The sequence below is a fragment of the Seriola dumerili genome, unplaced genomic scaffold, assembly GCF_002260705.1.
Source record: "Seriola dumerili isolate Sdu_G_001 unplaced genomic scaffold, Sdu_1.0 BDQW01000236.1, whole genome shotgun sequence".
NCBI classification, from domain to species: domain Eukaryota; kingdom Metazoa; phylum Chordata; class Actinopteri; order Carangiformes; family Carangidae; genus Seriola; species Seriola dumerili.
In genome coordinates, this window is record NW_019174491.1 from 105,989 (window position 1) to 126,596 (window position 20,608).

The 20,608-nt window shown below is 46.2% G+C and overlaps 1 protein-coding gene across 1 annotated transcript; it reads right to left on the minus strand.

Moving 5' to 3' along the window:
* Window positions 1–974: 974 nt before the first annotated feature.
* Window positions 975–19,734, minus strand: cped1 (cadherin like and PC-esterase domain containing 1). The gene is made up of 21 exons (XM_022755827.1): window positions 18,721–19,734; window positions 14,508–14,682; window positions 13,809–13,903; window positions 13,642–13,726; window positions 13,478–13,541; window positions 13,258–13,405; window positions 12,797–12,927; window positions 12,632–12,704; window positions 12,226–12,372; window positions 12,046–12,150; window positions 11,618–11,745; window positions 11,343–11,416; window positions 11,023–11,209; window positions 10,786–10,954; window positions 4,605–4,704; window positions 4,385–4,521; window positions 4,020–4,237; window positions 3,820–3,924; window positions 2,005–2,092; window positions 1,408–1,554; window positions 975–1,232 (listed from the first exon to the last, which is right to left on the minus strand). The coding sequence occupies exons 1-21, from the start codon at window positions 18,970–18,972 to the stop codon at window positions 1,014–1,016; spliced, it is 2,847 nt and encodes a 948-aa protein (XP_022611548.1). The 5' UTR covers window positions 18,973–19,734; the 3' UTR covers window positions 975–1,013.
* Between the last annotated feature and the right edge of the window lie 874 nt (window positions 19,735–20,608).

A 20,608-nucleotide genomic window follows, 5' to 3' on the forward strand; every position in this document is an offset into this window, starting at 1 on the left:
TGATCTGGTCCTCCTTAAATCTGAGTGAGAACTGAAAACTTCACAGAATTCATCAAAAAAACCCAAAAGTCAAACCTTCAGTTTTATGATGACTTTAATAAAATGCGTAAAGTTACAGTTTAAAAAGGTGAAGTAGAAAAGAAATAATAAAAACAGATCCCATGTCTTCACAGTTGGATTATTAATGACAGAATCATAACCTTCATATAAATATTCATAGACTCTAGTTTCCAGCATGTAAACATGTTGAGAGATAAACAATAAACAATAAACATCTGTAGAAAAATATAGAAAATATAAGAGAGGATCAAATATAAGACGTTTCTCATCAGTCTTTGGTTGAAGCTGGAACAGGAATCAGTGAGGTATATAAACACACAGGAGAGGCAGCTCATCAATAATATTACTGTTTGATTAATGATCAGGCCGGTCTGAGGTCCACACAGGAGCAGAACAATAATATTAATCTTTAATTAATGATCAGATATTCACTTCTAATATGAGCACATCAGGAGCCAACAGGTGTACACGAGACTAGTTAAACATCACAAACTAGTTAGTATGCATCAGAACTAGTTATGCACCAGAAACTAGGCGAAGCATCAGAAACTAGTTAGTACACAGTAGAACCCGGGCTACTGTGGTAAAACTAGCCAGTGCTCTTTAGAAACTAGGTGCTGTGGTGAAACTAGGAGGTGCATATGAAGCTAACCTGATTGTGTTGACTAGCAGCAGGTTGTCATTAGAAACAACCTGCTGCTCACTAACTAACGTCGGCGACTAACTTGTCGTTGTTGTGTTGTAAATAGAATAAAGAAAACAAATGTTGACCACACCTCTTTCACATCCAGAAGAGAGAAGTTTTTAAATGTTCATCTTTTTTTTCCTCATTATTACTGCCCCTCTTCCTCTTACACCCCCCCACCCCCACCCCCACTGCCACCCACACACACACACACACACACACACACACACACACACACACACACACACACACACACACACACACACACTTAGGTTCGGGTTTTGGAGCACAGGCGGCTCAACAGGATCTCAGAGTACACCTGGTTAACTGCTCCTCTCACGTGATAGATCCAGGTGTCAGCGGGCCCCGCCTCCTGGTCTGTGTCCTGCACAGCTGATTGGCTGCTGAGTCCAGGTCTGGTGGATCTGGTTTCATTGGTGGTGGATGTGGTGTCGTCTGGAGGCCTGGAGGACCGGAACTTCTCCACCTGTGAGGGAACAAAGAAGAAGCGACAGAGTTCGATTTTATATCTGCACCTGGTTTAGTATTTGTTAAGAAGTAACTCCTCCTCTGATTAGTCCAGGTTCAGGTTCTCAGCAGATGTTTTCAGTCACATGTTTTAATTGCTCATTAGTCGTGTCAGAGATGAGTATGGTCGTTACCTCGTGGAAGTGACAGGCACATCGTCCCTGCAGGAACTCTTTGTATCGACCCATCGTGATGCTAAACGTGTCAATCACTTCGTACCCATGATGCTTTGCTGTGGCGATGATGTTGTTGTTCTCATTGTCCAGATCTTGGATTTCAGTCTGAAAGATCAATGAAAGAACTAGAATCACCTCCTCGTGGTTCTATCCCTCCGCCACTCAGACTAGTTTCCAGATTACATCCCTATTTATCCAGTCATAAAAAAGTAAAAGTACAAAGTGTTTTGTGAGGTCACTGTGACCTTGACATTTGACCTTCAACCACCAAAATCTTATCAGTTCATCCTTAAGGCCCAGTGAATGTTTGTGCTAAATTTGAAGAAGTTCCTTCAAGGTGTTTCTGAGAGATTATGTCAATGAGAATGAGACAGACGGACAACCTGAAAACAAAATGGCTGCTCTGACTGTCGCCAGGTGGAGGAATGAAGACATGATGTCACAATAGAATCATCATCTGTCACAATTACACTGATATTACTTGTGTTATCTTCACTGTGTCTCTGCCCCCCCCCCCCAGGACAGAAGAAGATAGAGGTATGAACAGGAACCTACCAGACTCAGAGACCTGATCCCGTCCACAGGGAGGTGGAAGCCCATCCCCAAAGACTTCACCACCACCAGGATGTTACTGAGAGACTCCCTGAGGAGGAGGAGGAGGAGGAGTCGTCAACACCTGTTGTCATGGTAACCACAGTCTGCACTTTGGATAAGCATCATGAAACTACAGGAGTTCATCATCATCATCACCATCACCATCATCATCATCATCACCATCATCATCATCATCACCATCACCATCATCACCATCATCACCACCATCATCATCATCACCATCATCAACATCATCATCATCATCATCACCATCATCACCACCATCATCATCATCACCATCATCAACATCATCATCATCATCATCACCATCATCATCATCACCATCATCCTCATCATCACCATCATCATCACCATCACCACCATCATCATCATCACCATCATCACCATCATCATCATCATCATCACCATCATCATCCTCATCATCACCATCATCACCATCATCATCATCATCACCATCATCACCATCATCACCATCATCACCATCATCATCATCATCATCATCATCAACATCATCATCATCATCATCACCATCATCATCATCACCATCATCCTCATCATCACCATCATCATCACCATCACCACCATCATCATCATCACCATCATCACCATCATCATCACCATCATCATCCTCATCATCACCATCATCACCATCATCACCATCATCACCATCATCATCATCATCACCATCATCACCATCATCATCACCATCATCATCACTATCATCATCACCATCATCATCATCATCATCACCATCATCATCCTCATCATCACCATCATCACCATCATCATCATCATCACCATCACCATCATCACCGTCATCATCACCATCACCATCATCACCGTCATCACCGTCATCATCATCATCACCATCATCACCATCATCCTCATCACCATCATCACCATCATCATCATCACCATCATCCTCATCACCATCATCACCATCACCATCATCCTCATCACCATCATCCTCATCACCATCATCACCATCATCATCATCACCATCATCCTCATCACCATCATCATCATCATCACCATCATCATCACTATCACTATCACCATCATCCTCATCACCATCATCTTCATCATCATCATCATCATCACCATCATCCTCATCACCATCATCCTCATCACCATCATCATCATCACTATCACCATCATCCTCATCACCATCATCATCATCACCATCATCACCATCATCCTCATCATCATCATCATCATCATCATCATCATCATCATCAATCATCATCATCACCATCATCCTCATCACCATCATCCTCATCATCATCATCATCATCACCATCATCCTCATCACCATCATCATCATCACTATCACCATCATCCTCATCACCATCATCATCATCACCATCATCACCATCATCCTCATCATCATCATCATCATCACCATCATCCTCATCACCATCATCCTCATCACCACCATCATCATCACTATCACCATCATCATCATCACCATCATCCTCATCACCATCATCACCATCATCATCATCACCATCATCCTCATCACCATCATCATCATCATCACCATCATCATCACTATCATCATTATCACAATCATCATCATCACCATCATCATCATCACCATCATCATCATCACCATCATCACCATCATCATCATCATCCTCATCATCCTCATCCTCATCATCATCATCCTCATCATCATCCTCATTAATTAAGGAAATAGAACATTAGCCCGTCTCCTCTCGCCTCTGAACATGTGACCTCATCATCCTGTCTTACCTGTCCAGCACCTCTCTGACTGTCCTCAGGTGATCAGTGTTGAGCCACTGGACTCCTCCCACCACCAGCACCGTCAGGTCAGAGTTCACCAGAGGTCGAGACCTTCAGGGACAGAGGTCGTCAGTAAAGACAGAACATAAGGATCTGTGTGGTACCCCCCCCCCTCCTCACACCCCCCCCCCCCACTTCCTGTCACTGTGGAAGCAACTGCCAGCAGCGCCTGCCTGAACGTTGGCCTCTTTTTCTTCTCCAACCAGAACTGAGGGTAGTACGAGTAGCTGACCAGGCTCTGCCCCTTGTTCAGGTTCCTGTAGACCAGTGTGTTGTGAGCTTTGCCCCAGTCCTCCAGACTCGAGTTGACTCGCTCCATCAGGAAGTACATCATCCCACGATTGGTCGAGTCGCCGATAAACAACACCTGAGGGGGAGGGGCAATGAACAGGTGAGTCACCTCCACCATCAGGACACCTGTCTACATACTGGACCTGGTCTGAAAACAGTTTCACTGTAGGGACCAGGTTCAGGTCTTTCATCAGAGACCTCACCTGTGATCACATGACCTCACCTTCCTGTCCATCATACAGTCCTGCAGCAGGGAACGGTCCACTAAAAGGTGAGAACAGCCGTCTGGCTGCCAGGCAACCTCCCTCCAATCACACGTCCTGTTGTCAGAACAGCTCAGACATGGAACCACCCACCGACCTGAGACAGGTGAGACAGGTGTAAACTCTCAGAGATAATAGATTGAACAGATCTGATACTAGGGACAAGAAGTGACATCAGACCTGGTGCGTGTCCTGAGCTGCAGGTCTGAAGTGGACTCCGATACCTGATGAAGGGCTGAAGACCACAGGACCGACCGGGCCGAACCAACAGACCACAGTCCTGAAACCAGAACACAGAGAACTTGTCATCAGCCTCAGTTCTTCTTCTTCTTCTGTTTGTGTCACAGTCATAGTCTCGTGGTCAGAGGTCAAGGTCAAATAAACTGGACCAGCTCAGAGGCCCTGTGAGAGCCGCCATGTCTGGCCCTGAGTTCAGAGACACCGCCGTCAAACACGCTGTACCAACACACACACACACACACACACACACACACTCCATGACTTCAGAGGACTTTACATTGACTTACATTTATTTCCTGGAGAGTTACTTTAACCTTAACCATAGCTACTAGTTGTGTAACCCTAAACCTCAACCCTAACGAACGTTAACATAAACTAACCTTAACCTAAACTAAATGAAGGTTAACGAAGATTTAACGGGGACTTTGTTTTGTCTCCATAATGTGACTGTGTCCCCACAACATGAGTAATATGTGGAAAACACACGCACGCACGCACGCACGCACGCAAGCACGCACGCACGCACACACACACACACACCCGCGCACGCACACACGCACACATACGCACACACACACACACACACAAACACACCTCTCCCTCTGCTGCAGGTTTCGTGGCGGCGGCGTCACATTCCTCACCACGGCGTCGCAGCTCACAACAAAGTGCGACAAGAAAACTTAACAGGGATTTTCTTGTTCGTACCTGAGCTCAGTGTAAACGTCAAACAGACGAAGGCTGGTCTGAGATCAGCCTCAAACTCCAAACACACCGACACCTTTCATCCTCTGAGCGTCTGAGCCGCTGCCACGTACAACGCTCCGCTTCTACTGAGGTGACCTGCAGTCATCAGGTTCTACCATCCCACGTCCCACAATACATCACACACCAACACACTCGACACGGTGAAAACATCCTGCTGCTGAGTCCAGTTCAGACCAGAGCACACCTGGACCAGGTCTACCAGGACCACCAGAGGAAACAAACTCTCACTTTAAATGTTCATGTTCAGGTTTTTTAGAATCTGTTCTGTATTTATTAAAATGTGGGGAATGAAATATTCTAAGAATAAGAAAGAAAGAAAATAAAAAATCCAACAAAATAAGTAGAAATGAGTTGAAATTAATTGTATGAAAATATAATAAAACTGCTGTTCAGAACTGTTCAGATTTGATCCTCTCTGTGATTAGAACATAAAAGATGATTTTACACAAAGTCTAATAAGTAGGAACCAACAGATTAGAGAAATTTGTTTGAACAGACATAATCCTCTCATGAGATCAAAGAGCTCCACTGATCTCAGACCTGATCTGATCCGACTCTCTGAGTAAACCAGGCCCATAATCCAGATCAACACAGTCATCAGATCATATCTGCTGCTGCTGCTGCCTTTTTGGGAGACGGACTGAGGGACGTCCTCAGAGACCTGAAACCACGAGCAAACCGAGACCAGAAGACGGACCAGAGTCAGAAATCACAGCAACATCACATCAGGTCTGTGGACTGAGGTGTCTCGTCATGTCCTCTGCTCTGAGACTTCCTGTCCAAGGACAGTGTCCATCAGCCTGATGTGTGTCATGTGACTGATTTTAATGAAGCTTTGTGTCGTCTGTCAGGAACATCTGCAGGTTTAAATCAGTTGGAGACACGAGGTCAAAGGTCATAGAGTCTCTGCCAACACATTGTGTTCTGTTTAACTGAGGAATGAAGCTTCACTTTCACAACACGTGTCTCCTCCCTCCTCCTCTCTGTCTGTCTGGGATCTCAGTCAGTCCAGTTGTTGGGGGTGGGGGGGGGTGGGGGGTGCATTCATGTTTGACTGTAACAGCAGGACAACACCTGAGTCTGAAACAGGGCCTGAACACAGACCTGGTTCAAACAGAGACCTGGGAACTGGATTCTGGTTCACTTTTATTGTTCCTGACACAAGGAGAGTCCTGATCTGATCTCAGACCTGCACACAGGATTCTCTCTCTCTCACACACACACACACACACACACACACACACACACACACACACACACACACACACACACACACACACAGGTTTTGTCAGGTGACACAGAGGATGTTCCTGTCAAAATAAAAGCTCATTACCTGAACATTCAGTTTCTTGTCTGACATCACTGACTTCAGCTCTGTGTTCATGCACCTGTCCAGGTGTTGGTCTCAGACAGGTGAGGACAGTGTCACTTCAGATTCAACAGCTCTGTCTGTCAGACAGCAGAGTCTAAATCCTGGTCCAGGTCGTAGTTCAGTGACTCCAGTCTGTTCAGGTTCAGGCCTCACAGCTGTTACACAACAAACCTCCTCAGATGAGGAAGTCCTCCAGCTGGACCTCGGTTTATACAACTAGATTTCACAACTGACGAGAGCCTCTGCAGTGGACCTGAGATCCTGGACCTGGTCCATCTGGATCATCAGCAGAGATCAGATCAGGACTCAGAGGCTCAGGCCGATAGTCCGGGGACCACATTCACACAGCCCGGATCCTGAAAGAGGCATAGAACACTTCCCTCACAAACATCTGGACCATAAAGCCGAACCTGACAGGAGGATGAACACCTGTACAGAGACTCTGAGAGACACAGCCGGACTGGACTGTATGAACGCTGCGGTTTGAAGTGAAGCCCCTGGTCTCTCCTGGTCTCTGATCTGGACTGCTTCACCCAGATATTATTACAGAACAGTGCTTACCATCAACCCAGTTAGAGAACCAGAACCAGAACCAGGACCGGGCTGTAGAATATCAGGTTCAGCTCAGTAGTGAATAAAGTCCCTGAAGTCTGCTAATGCTAGCCACCAGAAGCTAACACACACAGCAGAGCTGGTCTGTGAGGTCTCTCAGGGTCCAGGACTTGGACAGTGTGTAGTTTGTGTGTAGCTGCAGAGTGTCACAGAGACCAGGATGAAGAGCAGATCCTCATCCTCACTGCAGCTTCATTGATACACTGTAAAAACTCTAAACTGTTACTTCACACTACAATGCTGTCATAATAAACACCATTAAGGTCTGATCCTTGATGTGGACTCTGTGTGGTTGTCATGGAACCCACACCCGTTAAACACACACTGTGTTACTATGGAAACATCAGTCACCAAACACTGATCAAATTTTTCACACTTGAAGAACTGAAGTGTTTTTGACGTTTTGGTGCTGATGAATAAACAACGACCACCAGCTGATCGTTGGCAGAAAATAGCTCACACAGAGACACAAGAACCCCACGCTGGTCCTAAGCTTTGGTTCTGGACCAGGGTACAAGGAAACTGCACTGGGTCTCAAAGGGTTTTTAAGGGTTATACAAAGTGTATAAACACTGTTGTTCTGTGGTCTGTTGTTCTGTGGTCTGTTGTTCTGTGGTCTGTTGTACTGTTGTCTGTTGTTCTGGTCTGTTGTTCTGTGATTTGTTGTTCTGATCTGTTGTTCTGTGATCTATTGTTCTGATCTGTTGTTCTAAGTTGTTGTTCTGTGATCTGTTGTTCTGTTGTTTTGTGATCTGTTGTTTGCTGTTCTGATCTGTTGTTCTGTGATCTGTTGTTCTCATCTGTTCTGTGATTTGTTGTTCTGATCTGTTGTTCTGGTCTGTTGTTCTGTGGTTTGCTGTTCTGATCTGTTGTTCTGTGATCTGTTGTTCTGTGATCTGTTGTTCTGGTCTGTTCTGTGATTTGTTGTTCTGATCTTTTGTTCTGTGATCTTTTGTTCTGGTCTGTTGTTCTGGTCTGTTCTGTGATCTGTTGTTCTGGTTTGTTGTTCTGTGATTTGCTGTTCTGATCTTTTGTTCTGTGATCTGTTATTCTGGTCTGTTGTTCTGGTCTGTTCTGTGATCTGTTGTTCTGGTTTGTTGTTCTGTGATTTGCTGTTCTGATCTTTTGTTCTGTGATCTGTTATTCTGGTCTGTTCTGTGATCTGTTGTTCTCATCTGTTCTGTGATTTGTTGTTCTGATCTGTTGTTCTGGTCTGTTCTGTGATCTGTTGTTCTGGTTTGTTGTTCTGTGATTTGCTGTTCTGATCTTTTGTTCTGTGATCTGTTATTCTGGTCTGTTCTGTGATCTGTTGTTCTCATCTGTTCTGTGATTTGTTGTTCTGATCTGTTGTTCTGGTCTGTTCTGTGATCTGTTGTTCTGGTTTGTTGTTCTGTGATTTGCTGTTCTGATCTTTTGTTCTGTGATCTGTTATTCTGGTCTGTTCTGTGATCTGTTGTTCTCATCTGTTCTGTGATTTGTTGTTCTGATCTGTTGTTCTGGTCTGTTCTGTGATCTGTTGTTCTGGTTTGTTGTTCTGTGATTTGCTGTTCTGATCTTTTGTTCTGTGATCTGTTATTCTGGTCTGTTGTTCTGGTCTGTTCTGTGATTTGTTGTTCTGATCTGTTGTTCTGTGATCTATTATTCTGGTCTGTTGTTCTGTGATCTGTTATTCTGGTCTGTTGTTCTGATCTGTTGTTCTGTGATTTGTTGTTCTGTGATCTGTTGTTCTGTGATCTGTTGTTCTGTGATCTGTTGTTCTGATCTGTTGTTCTGTGATCTGTTATTCTGGTCTGTTGTTTTGTGATTTGTTACTCTGGTCTGTTGTTCTGTGATTTGTTACTCTGGTCTGTTGTTCTGTGATCTGTTATTCTGGTCTGTTGTTCTGTGATCTGTTGTTCTGTGATCTGTTATTCTGGTCTGTTGTTCTGTGATCTGTTATTCTGGTCTGTTGTTCTGTGATCTGTTATTCTGGTCTGTTATTCTGGTCTGTTGTTCTGTGATCTGTTATTCTGGTCTGTTATTCTGGTCTGTTGTTCTGTGATTTGTTGTTCTGATCTGTTGTTCTGTGATCTGTTATTCTGGTCTGTTGTTCTGGTCTGTTGTTCTGTGATCTGTTATTCTGGTCTGTTATTCTGGACTGTTGTTCTGTGATTTGTTGTTCTGATCTGTTGTTCTGTGATCTGTTGTTCTGGTCTGATGTTTGTTGGATGAACGGATTTAGACAGATTTAAACCAGGGCACATGAACATGAAGCAGCTAAGCTCAGGACAGAAACCTGTGGACCTGCAGCTGTGACCCACATGACCCGGGGGGGGGTGTCAGTCGGGGGGGTTGGTCAGGGGGGACTGTGAGTGGGTTATCACCTGTGGTTAATGAACACCTGTTGTGTACCTGTCCTCCGCAGACAGCAGCAGCTCTCGTTTTATCTTCACATGACACAGCTTCAAAGAGCAGACCCCACACTGCATCAATAGCCTCTCTGTTCTCCAGGGGCCCGAGCGGGGGCCCACTGACCCCCCAGCGGGACGAGTGAACACCTACTCTCTTCATGTGTCTTGCTCTAATTGAGCCCTACAGGTAGATCAAAGAGGACGGGTGAGGGAGGAGGCTGAGAGAGAAACATGATTTATTTTACCTGAACAGAGATCAGGTCTCTCTCCACTGAGCTGATGAAGCCACCGTCACATAGTCAAAAGCTCTGGAACCAACAAGCTGCTGACGAGTGTCAAAGTTCACCAAGCTGGATTTATTCTGTCTCCAGCGATCGAAGCAGTTTCACTGAAATCCTTTGATTTTGGTTCAACATGTTGTTTACAGTCTCTGATCTGAAGCAGACGAGAGTCCAGACACAGAATCAAGGACAGAAATCTGGACCAGATTTCTTTATGAGACACATGAGACAGGAACTGAAAAATGCAGTGACACGTTTCTGAGAGTCTCTGTCGTCTGCAGTCGAGCAGAGAAAGATTTATTCTGATGTTTGGATTTCAAACACAAACACAGATTCTACTGTGAGAGAATCTGCAGCCAGTCTGGAAAAAACCGGTTCCGACTCTATCCTGGGTCTGGGTCTGTAGACTGGTCTGGGTCTGGGTCTGGGTCTGGGTCTGGGTCAAGAAACTGGTCTTGGTCTGGGCCTGGGTCTGGGTTTGGGTCTGTAGACTGGTCTGGGCCTGGACCTGGGTCTGGGTCTGTAGACTGGTCTTGGTCCGGACCTGGGTCTGGGTCTGGGCCTGGGCCTGGGTCTGGGTCTGGGTCTGTAGACTGATCTGGGTCTGGGTCTGGTGAGTCGTCTCCATGTTTTTTATCTCGTCATGATGACATCACATCCTCCCCACAGCCCAGCAGCCAATAGGAAAGCAGCTGACCTACCTGCACGAAGCTGCACATCACATGATCTCCAAACATGGGCAGACTAGGTCGGTTCTCGCGGTACATGTGGACTGTGTAGATCGTCATGATGATGGGCTGCGGCTCGGCGTCGTCCGTCACCAGGATGCTGATCCTGCTGTCGCCGAGGCCGACTGGGTAGTTTGCCATCCTGTGGACAAGAAACTTCAATCATCTGTGAGGGGGGACCAGGGGTCGGGGGTCAGGTCCTGATCTCACCTGGGTCCTCGGTGCTCGTCCAGGTGGACCCGGCAGACTGAGCTGACGGGCTCTGGCCGAATTCGAACCGTCACCGTGTCAAAGGTCACCTCAGCACGGTACTCCTTCACCCACGGGCTGAAGGGGGGAGTCAGGGTGAGGGGGGGGTCGGTGTAGATCTGTCTGAGGCGGGGGTCCACACAGGGACCTGACCCACACAGAGAAATCAACCAATCATAGGGCTGGATGGCAGGTACAGGGTGTATGACAGTCTGACATGATGCAGGAATAACTGCTGTTGTCACGGATACTGTGTCACACAGATGAAGCCAGTGTCTCACCTTTATCTGCGGCTCCGCCCTGTGACGAGTACACCGCTGACTCCTGATTGGTCAAAGCTCCCGTCCCATCACTTCTGTCAGAAACATGAGGTTTGTTAGTTTCTTCACAATATCAGGTTTACTTCCTGTTTGTAGAATGACTCACAGACTGCTGGAGCAATGAATCATGGGATGTTGTTCTGTTCTGAACATTTCATAAATTAAGCACTGTTACAGATGTTGCTCTCCAGATGTGACAGAAGCAGCTGGCTTGGGTTTCTCCTCATCATCCTCACCTGAAGCTGGAGTTCCTCTGGAGCTCGTAGTAACGGCTGATCCTGATTAGGAGGTCAGAGACGCTCAGAGAGGAGGAGGAGGAGGAGGAGGAGCAGGAGGAGCAGGAGGAGGAGGGGCTGGGATACAGCTGCAGAGAAACAATAAATAGCATCAGACCAGGTGACTTCAGCTCCTCTCCAGGTGTAGTTCAAAACATTTGTATGAGTTTCAGGGATGTGCTGAGTTTTAAGGGGGTGGGGGCGTGATGGTGCAGCAGCTCCACCTTCAGGTGCTGAGGTATATTTGTTGTGTCAGTGCAGATACACTGACAACATCACACTGATTATATATGACCTCACAGTATGATCATAATATATATGATAATAATATACAATAATAACACATAATAATATATATTAATAATATATATATGTGACGTGTGTCTCACCAGCTGAAAAGCTGAAGACGTCGTCATCTGTCGCTGAAACTGAAGCAGAAGAAGAAACTCGTCCTCTGACAGACACCGACTGTTTGTTCCTCTGCAGCCGCCGTACTGAAGACAGAGACATTATTAATACATCCTGGACACACATCGTACAGTATCTGCATCATGACAGAAAAGACTCACCTGTCCCCCCTCCGTCTCTGGCTCTGAGGACAGGTGTGGGTGTGTTGCCAGCAGGAAGTGCAGTGTGTCCTCCAGGATCAGGTCTTTGGTGATCTGTCTGTCAAACGTGTCTTTACTCAGAGAGACAAATGTTACATCAGTGTCCACCTGGAGACAAAGAGACAAACGTTACATCAGTGTCCACCTGGAGACAGCGAGTCAAACATTAAACTTGGAGACAGAGATCAGTCTGCAGAGGAGCTGCTGACCAATCAGAGAGCAGCTGAAGACACAGTGACCTCTGGTGGAGGACAGACGGCAGGACACGGAGAGGAGGTGACGTCTCAGATCGGTCAGTCCGGTTCCAGAGGGGTCGGGTCTACAGTGTCTACAAGCTGAAAACAGACAGGAGCAGTCTGTCTCTTACCTGGACTGTAACAGGTGTGATGGAGCTGCTGAACAGCAGAGTGAAGGTGAGCAGCTGGTAACACAACACACACCTGAAACACACAACGCCAATCAATAATCAATCAATAAAATAACCAAATACAACAGCATCCTCCCCTGCTGCAGATGACAGCAAGTTTTTTACCTGTTGACTGTTTCTGTCTTCTCATTGGTTGACGCTGCCGCCTGCAGCACTTCACCTATGACCTGCTTCATCTGCCCCAAAGCCTGCTGGGAGTTAGTTGGTCCCAGCTGTTGCAGCAGGAAGTCCCTGAGCTGAGGGAGAGGGGTCACACCAGCAGGGGGCAGCAACACACAGGAAGAGCTTCGTTAAAGGAACAGTAGCACTCAAAATATTCAATACAGACACACACAGATGTTTGGTTTATACAGAGGTCAGAGGTAGAACATCTGTAAAATCTGTCTGTCTATTTCCTGGTAAATCAACTAATAAAGAAATACATTAATTAGTTCTTTATTAAATAAGACAAATTAAAGTAAAATAAAGCTCAGTTTGATGCGTCATGTCCATTAAAGTCTCCAGGGCTTTTATTTTGAAGGGCCTGCTTTAAAACAGGTCCATAAAATGATTTACAGGTGTTTCACCTTCATGGGTCGTCCCCTCGGATCCTGATTGGTTGACACCACGCTGATGTCATGCAGGAAGGATGTCAGCGGTCTGACTGAAGTCACCAGGATGTAAACATTCACCATGGTAACCAGACCAGGTGGTGGGGCTCGGGCAGGTGAGCGCCTGCCAGAGAGAAGGTGAACACAGATGTACAGAGTGCGTGTCATTATTCTGACAGGTGAGTTGATAACTTACCTGTCCTGAGGAATCTGCAGCTTCTGACTGGTCGATCCACAGGAGTATGGCTTCATGGGTAAATCTGATCGTGAGAGGAGGAGACAAAAACACAGACAGGTAAATATCAACACACCTGAGGTTTGAAAATGAAGTTTTCAGGAGCCTGAAACCTGCACACTCACCTGTCGGGTGTGACCGAGTGAAGAGGTGACAGAGACCACCACCTGCATCAGAGAAGGCCTCCATCAGCCCAGGAATAAGGTTAACCTGAGGAGGTGGAGACACAGGTGAGCTCAGACAGGACACTCAGTGATTGGCTGTAACACAGAGGTGAACAGGTGAGTCTCACCTTCTGATGATACTGCAGGTGAGAGAAGGAGACTCTCCTCAGACAGCTCCGCTCTGAACTACTGAGGCACAGCAACAGGCTCCACCCACTCACACCTGTTACCATGGAGACACAGACAGGAGTTCAGTGACCTGGATCCTGTAGAACACCTTTGGAGCATGGTGAAACAGGAGAAGAAGGAGCAGCTGACGGAGTGTCGCAGTCACATACAGCTGTTGTACAGCTGCTGGGAACAGAGGAAAGTTTCAACATCTGGAGGATCATGACATGAAGAACTGAGGGACCGGCCAGTGTGAGTGAGCTGTTCCCAATAAAGTGATCACTGGGTGGAGTTTAGAAGTGAAGACGATGAAACAGACTCAAACACTAAAGACTAAAAACCTTGTGGAACAGGAAACTGAGCTGAGAGCGGAAACAGGAAGCGTCTGTCCAAACAAACAGTCTGACGTGGACCAGCAGAGAGGACTCCAGGGCCCACAGGAAACTGGTCTGGTTCCTGTTCTGGTCTCAGTGTTTTCAGGCACAAAGAGTTTAAACCTGGTCCTGGTTCTAATGGAAAACAAATAACAACACACAGTGACCTCTGACCCTGATGAGGCTCCTCATGTGTTTCTGCAGCGACAGAGTTTAAGTCCTGATCCTCCTCTGGTCCTCACAGGGTTCTAGGACCCGGTCTCTGAGACCCCCCCCCATACTCACCCTGGTTTGTTCTGAGGACGCTGCTGGTCTCAGCGTATCTGGACATGTGGACCTCGTAGCCTATCTGCTGCAGGACCTGCTGGTACAGCTGGACCTCGGTGTCAGAGGCCAGATGTTGACCTGTCAGAACCACGGCCCGACGACGCCAGGGGGGTTTCCGAGACCACACCTGGACCTGCAGTGAGAGGAACAGAAGCATTCAGTCCCCTGTCTGAAACCACTGAGTCTGCAGCTGGACTACAGTCCCAGCTGTGGTCCGGGACAGAGACCAAGTCCAGGACTTGTTCAACCTAGCTTAGCCCAAAGACTGGAAGCAGAAGCTCAGGCTCCAGACCAGAACCAGGACAGACCAGGACCAGGACAGACCAGGACAGAACAGGACAGACCAGAACCAGGACACCAGAACACCAGAACACCAGAGCAGATCAGAACCAGGACAGACTGGTCTCTGTGATTCTAACCCTCACACTCTGTCCTGATTGAGGTGCCGCAGCTCAGGTCAAGAGGGTTCATCCTCCAAGGACCACGAGTCCTGCAGACTGGGTCCTCTCAGACAGACTGGGTCCTCTCAGAGTCCAGACCTGATGGACTGATGGAGGAGGAGTCTCTCAGCTCCCTGTCCACAGACAGACTCACTAATGAGGTCTCATACCACAGACTGATGAAGCGAGGCACCATAACACACACTGGTCACATGACACGTCTGAGGCGTCGGTCAGCTGATCTGCAGAACCAGACACTAAGGACAAACTGTCCTGAGTCAGAAGAGACACACAGATTGATGAGGTAAACCAGGTACAGGTGTGTCTAGCCCCTCCCCCTACCTGAGAGTGTGAAAACAGAGGACATTCAAAAGGTGAACAGCCTCATGACACCAGCACCAGGATCACTGAGGTCAGACAGCGACAGACTGAACTCCAGTCCCAGACCAGATCCTGCAGATCCAACATTTGTTCTGGATCAAAGAGCAGCAGAAAACCAGCTGTAACAACACCTGTCACCTGTCTGAGCTGCTGTCAGTCACACAGCAGGAGGGAACACCTGTATGATGATGTCAGACACCACGGAGCCTCTGAGTGACAGGAACAGCTGACGTCGTTTATCAGACACAAGCTTTCTGTGAGAATAAAAGAATCTGAACTACGGATTAAAACCTACTGTGGATCAATCAGATGATAATTTCACTGATTAATCGATTAACTGTTTGATCTGTAAAATACCAAAGAGAAGTGAACACACCACACTGTGATGTCATCACGTCTGGTTCTAAAACACCAAGACCTCGAGCATTAGGTCAGGTCATAGACAGTCAGAACCTTAAGAACCTTCAGAACTTTACGAATATTGAGAACCCTTCAGGACCTTCAGAACCTTAAGAACCCTTCAGGACCTTCAGGACCTTAAGAACCCTTCAGGACCTTAAGAACCCTTCAAGACCCTTCAGAACCTTCAGGACCTTCAGAACCCTTCAGGGCATTCATGACCTTCAGAACCCTTCAGGACCTTCAGAACCCTTCAAGACCCTTCAGGTCTTTCAGGACCTTCAGAACTTTCAGAACCCTTCAGGACCTTAAGAACCCTTCAAGACCCTTCAGAACCTTCAGGACCTTCAGAATCCTTCAGGGCATTCAGGACCTTCAGAAACTTCAGAACCCTTCAGGACCTTAAGAACCCTTCAAGATCCTTCAGCTCTTTCAGCACCTTAAGAACCTCAGAACCTTAAGAACCCTTCAGGACCTTAGGAACCCTTCAGGACCTTCAGAACTTTCAGAACCCTTCAGGACCTTAAGAACCCTTCAAGATCCTTCAGAACCTTCAGGACCTTCAGAACCTTAAGAACCTCAGAACCTTAAGAACCCTTCAGGACCTTAAGAACCCTTCAAGACCCTTCAGAACCTTCAGAACCCTTCAGGACCTTAAGAACCCTTCAGGGCATTGAGGACCTTCAGAACCTTCAGAACCCTTCAGGACCTTCAGAACTTTCATACCCCTTCAGGATCTTAAGAGCCCTTGAAGAATCTTCAGAACCCTTCAGGACCTTCAGAACCTTCAGGACAATGGTGGACCTGTTCCCAGAACAGGCTGCAGGTTTCCTGAGTCTGGCTGGAGGAGTGGAGGGAACCAGGGAGGTGAACAGCTGATGTCGGACAGCTGACTGTGAACAGACTGAAACAGACTATAAATAAAATCTACTGCTGTTTAAGAAAACCAGTGGACTCTGTGTCAGAGGAGGAGACAGGACTGTGGAGACAGTGTCTGAACCTCTGTCAGGATCCAGAACCAACAGTCCAGTTCTTCATGTCACTTCACTCCTGCACACGGTCAGTTTGGTTAACCTTTGAGTATTTGAGATGTCACTCATTTGTTTTGTCTCAGGGAACTGAAAATAAAAGGTTTTGAGGCTCTGACGAGACAAGACACGTGGGCCGGTCCAGACCCGGTCCTGGATCTCATGCAGTACAGCCAGTCTAGGTTCAATATGTGGACGTCTAACCAAGACCACTTTGTTCCTGTGTGGACCTCAAGGACTCAGGTCCCGTATAAACAGAACAGGGTGCAGCTCTGCAGTGAGCTGAGGTGAAGTCACATCCAGACCAACACAGGAAGGAGAACCTGACATGTTCTGATGAGGTTATTCATGTTTACAATCAACATGTCTGTCTCTGATGATTGATCTTTGTTTTCACCTACAGAGCTGATCTCTGTTAAACGACGTCTGATTTTACTTCAGCTTCTGTGGGAACAACCTTCAGGCCTCAAACAGGACGTTTCCTAAAATGTTGATCTGCTCCTGTAAAGATGAAACTGTGACAGAGTGAAGTCAGAGACGTTTTACTGCTGCAATAAAACCTCACAAAACCTGATAGATTCACAGCCTGACAGCCTGAGTGTGTGTGTGTGTGTGTGTAGGATTAACACTGCGTCTGTCTGTCAGCTGCCAGTTTACACTCAGTTATCTGTCAGGAACTGGATCCTCAGCTGATTAATGACACACAAATATTTGTATCAGGGACACCGAGGACCACAACACACTTAAAATACCCAGTTCACACAGTGACTGGATACTCTGAATGTCTCAAACGGATTGGTCTATACAGCTGTCAATCATCCTGGAGTAAAATAAAACCCTGGTGCACACGGCCATTGATCCCCTCACAATCTAAAAATACAGCAACAATGAGCCAGAAGGAGCCTCGGCCCAGCTGACTGAGACTCCATGAGAAAACCTGTCCATGTTCAAAGAATAACATTCTGTAAAACGAGCTTGTCAGTTTAGTATATTTATAATCCATCAAACAGCAGCATTGATACAATTATTTTATAAATTATTTTAGTTAATTAGTTACTGTTGTCTGTGAAACATCTGAAAAAACAATCTGAAAATGCTCCAGTTTTAAAAGGAGTTTGGCAGGAGTCGTTTTCTGGATGGATGGATCATATTTACTCCACAGTCCTGGATGGATCTTTTAAAGTCTGAAAAACTAACAGCTAATGTTAAGATGACAAATGATTTTTAATTTGGTGATAGTATTGATAAGAGTCACTTAAAAGTTTGTTAAATGTGGGTGTTTTATTGAAACTCACATTTTCCAAGAATTGTATTTATGAATGAATGTATTTTCTTTATGGGAGGCTTTTTGCTTTGTCTTTTCAAAGTATTTTCTGATAAACAAACAATAATTCATAAAACTCTGAGTGAAGTTTGTCAGTACGAGTTTCCAACTCGTTTAATCTTAAAATTCTCATTTTGAATGAAGTTTGGCGTGTCAGTACTTTGACAGTATTTCCTCCAGGTGTATGAATGTGTTGTTAAATAAAAAACTGCCATAAAGTGTCTTTTGTCTGATTATATTGATGCAGAATTTCAGAAAGTCTGAAGAAGAATTACCTCCTGTTGTGAAGCCAGAGGAATTTTGATAATAAACAAATATTTCTTCACAAACCTCTGAGATTGATTTAAAAAGCCTGAGCTCAAGGTGAGGCTTTCTACCACAGACTCACGGTCTTCCTCAGTGGCTCATCACATGTTGTTGAAAGCTTCGGAAATCTACTCTCAACATGAGATCATGAGTTACTTTAAAATCAGGGATGAACTCCACCAATAACACACACACACACACACACACACACACACACACACACACACACACACACACACACACACACACACACACACACACACACACACACACGGGGAGCAGGTTAAGCTCACCTGAGTCTCTCTCTGTAAAGTCTCCAGGGTGGAAATGAACTTCCTGGTCTCCATCATCATGAATTCATCCGTAGACTTCCTGCTGCGAACATCAGTGGCGGGACGCTGCGGTCCGGACCGGAGCCGGTTCCGGGCCAGCATCAGGGTCTGGTAGAAGAGACACACCGCGACCCCGAGCAGCAGCAGCAGCGGGCCGGAGCAGGGCCGGCGGCGGAGCAGCATCCGGGCGGCTGAAGCCAGGAGACACCGCATGAGGAGAGAGCTTCACTTCACACTGCCCAGGGTTTCACTGTGCACCATCATCATCCTCATCATCTTCATCACCTCAGCCCTCTGCTGACTTCAGGAGTTGGGACCGTTTACATGACTGTCAGAGAAACAGTTAAAGGAGTCTGTCATTAAAATAAAATACCGTCTGTTGGATTCTATTTATCCCGAATTCACTGATGGAGCCACGAGAGTCTGGAAATGTATGATCTGAATATATAAACCCAGATAACTTCAATCTATAATCAATCAAACTTTAAATCGGCCTGATTCTGAACGGGACTCTGTGTGCGCAGCCGGACGGACACGCGCATCTTCTGTCTGTGGTCATGTGCGTTTACAGCCTCATGACTCTTCAGAGGTTCTTCAGTTCTCCATGGTCCCTCAAACACACCACACTTCTGTCTTCTTTATCCTGTCTGTGCACAAGAACCCGCGGTCCAGTCAGCTGATCAAGACTCAGTAAGACCAGGATCACACCGGGACCAAACCACAAAGTCCCGTTAAACTGTTAAACCGTCAGTCTGAGCTACAGTCGCGCGCGTTCCGTTAAAAGTCGACGTTAGAAGTGGAGGAAAAACACGGAGTTTGGTGACGTCACAGAGACGTTAAAAACAACCGGAGTCTGGCAGCAGGACATCTGGTTTGAGTTAAATCCAACAGGAGAAGAAAAGAGAAGCCACGGTCATGTTTCCAGTCCGTCCTCCTCCGGATGGACCTGGACCCGGACCCGGACCCTTCACTTCTTCTGTGGTTTTGTTTTTCTGAACAGAATCAACAAGAAGTTCTGAGTTTTTCTCTTCAGAGTTCAGTCAGTTATAAAAACTCTGTAGGTCAGAACCTCCTCGCCCTCCTCCCCCCTCTTCACCCTCCTCCTCCTCCCTCCTGCTGAAACACTCTGAAGGCTGGGTTATTTCTGGAACACACACACTCACACAGTGTGTGTGTGTGTGTGTGTGTGTGTGTGTGTTTTGCCTATAAACAAACTTTAAAATGTGCGTGTTGTGGGTGGAGTCTGGCTCGGCCTCCATCACGAATGTTATTGGCTGAATGAGACTAAAAGAGTTTAACTAAACAACCTCAAGTTTCATTTATGAGCCTTTTTCGGAGCTTTCCAGCCTGTGACATGGTCTTCATTAGCAACAGTTTATGTAATTACATCCGGTCACAGCTCTGCTGCAGTTTTTCTTTTAAGTTTGAAAAATCTTGGAAGCTCGTTTTCACGTTTTTTCCTTTAAATCATCCAAATAAAGAAGTTGCGTTCACTGACACATTCAGGTTCATAAACATTTTGAAAACCTGGAACCGTGGGATTTATGTCAGTTTACCTTTACTGGATCAGTAATCCAAACACTCATCACCGCAGCTCTGACTGCAACAAAGATTTTAACCGGTTTCCCCGGGTCACATTTATACATGTACTTCTGTACATTTAAGACTTTTAAAGAGCGGTGAGATATGAAACCTGCTTCATCATTAAACTGAGACAGTACTACAGAAAACAGCAGGAATACATATAGTCAAGCCTGAAATTATTCATACCCCTGGCAAATTTTGACTTAAAGTTACTTTTATTCAACCAGCAAGGTTTTTCAATCATTGTGTAAAAATATATTTCTCA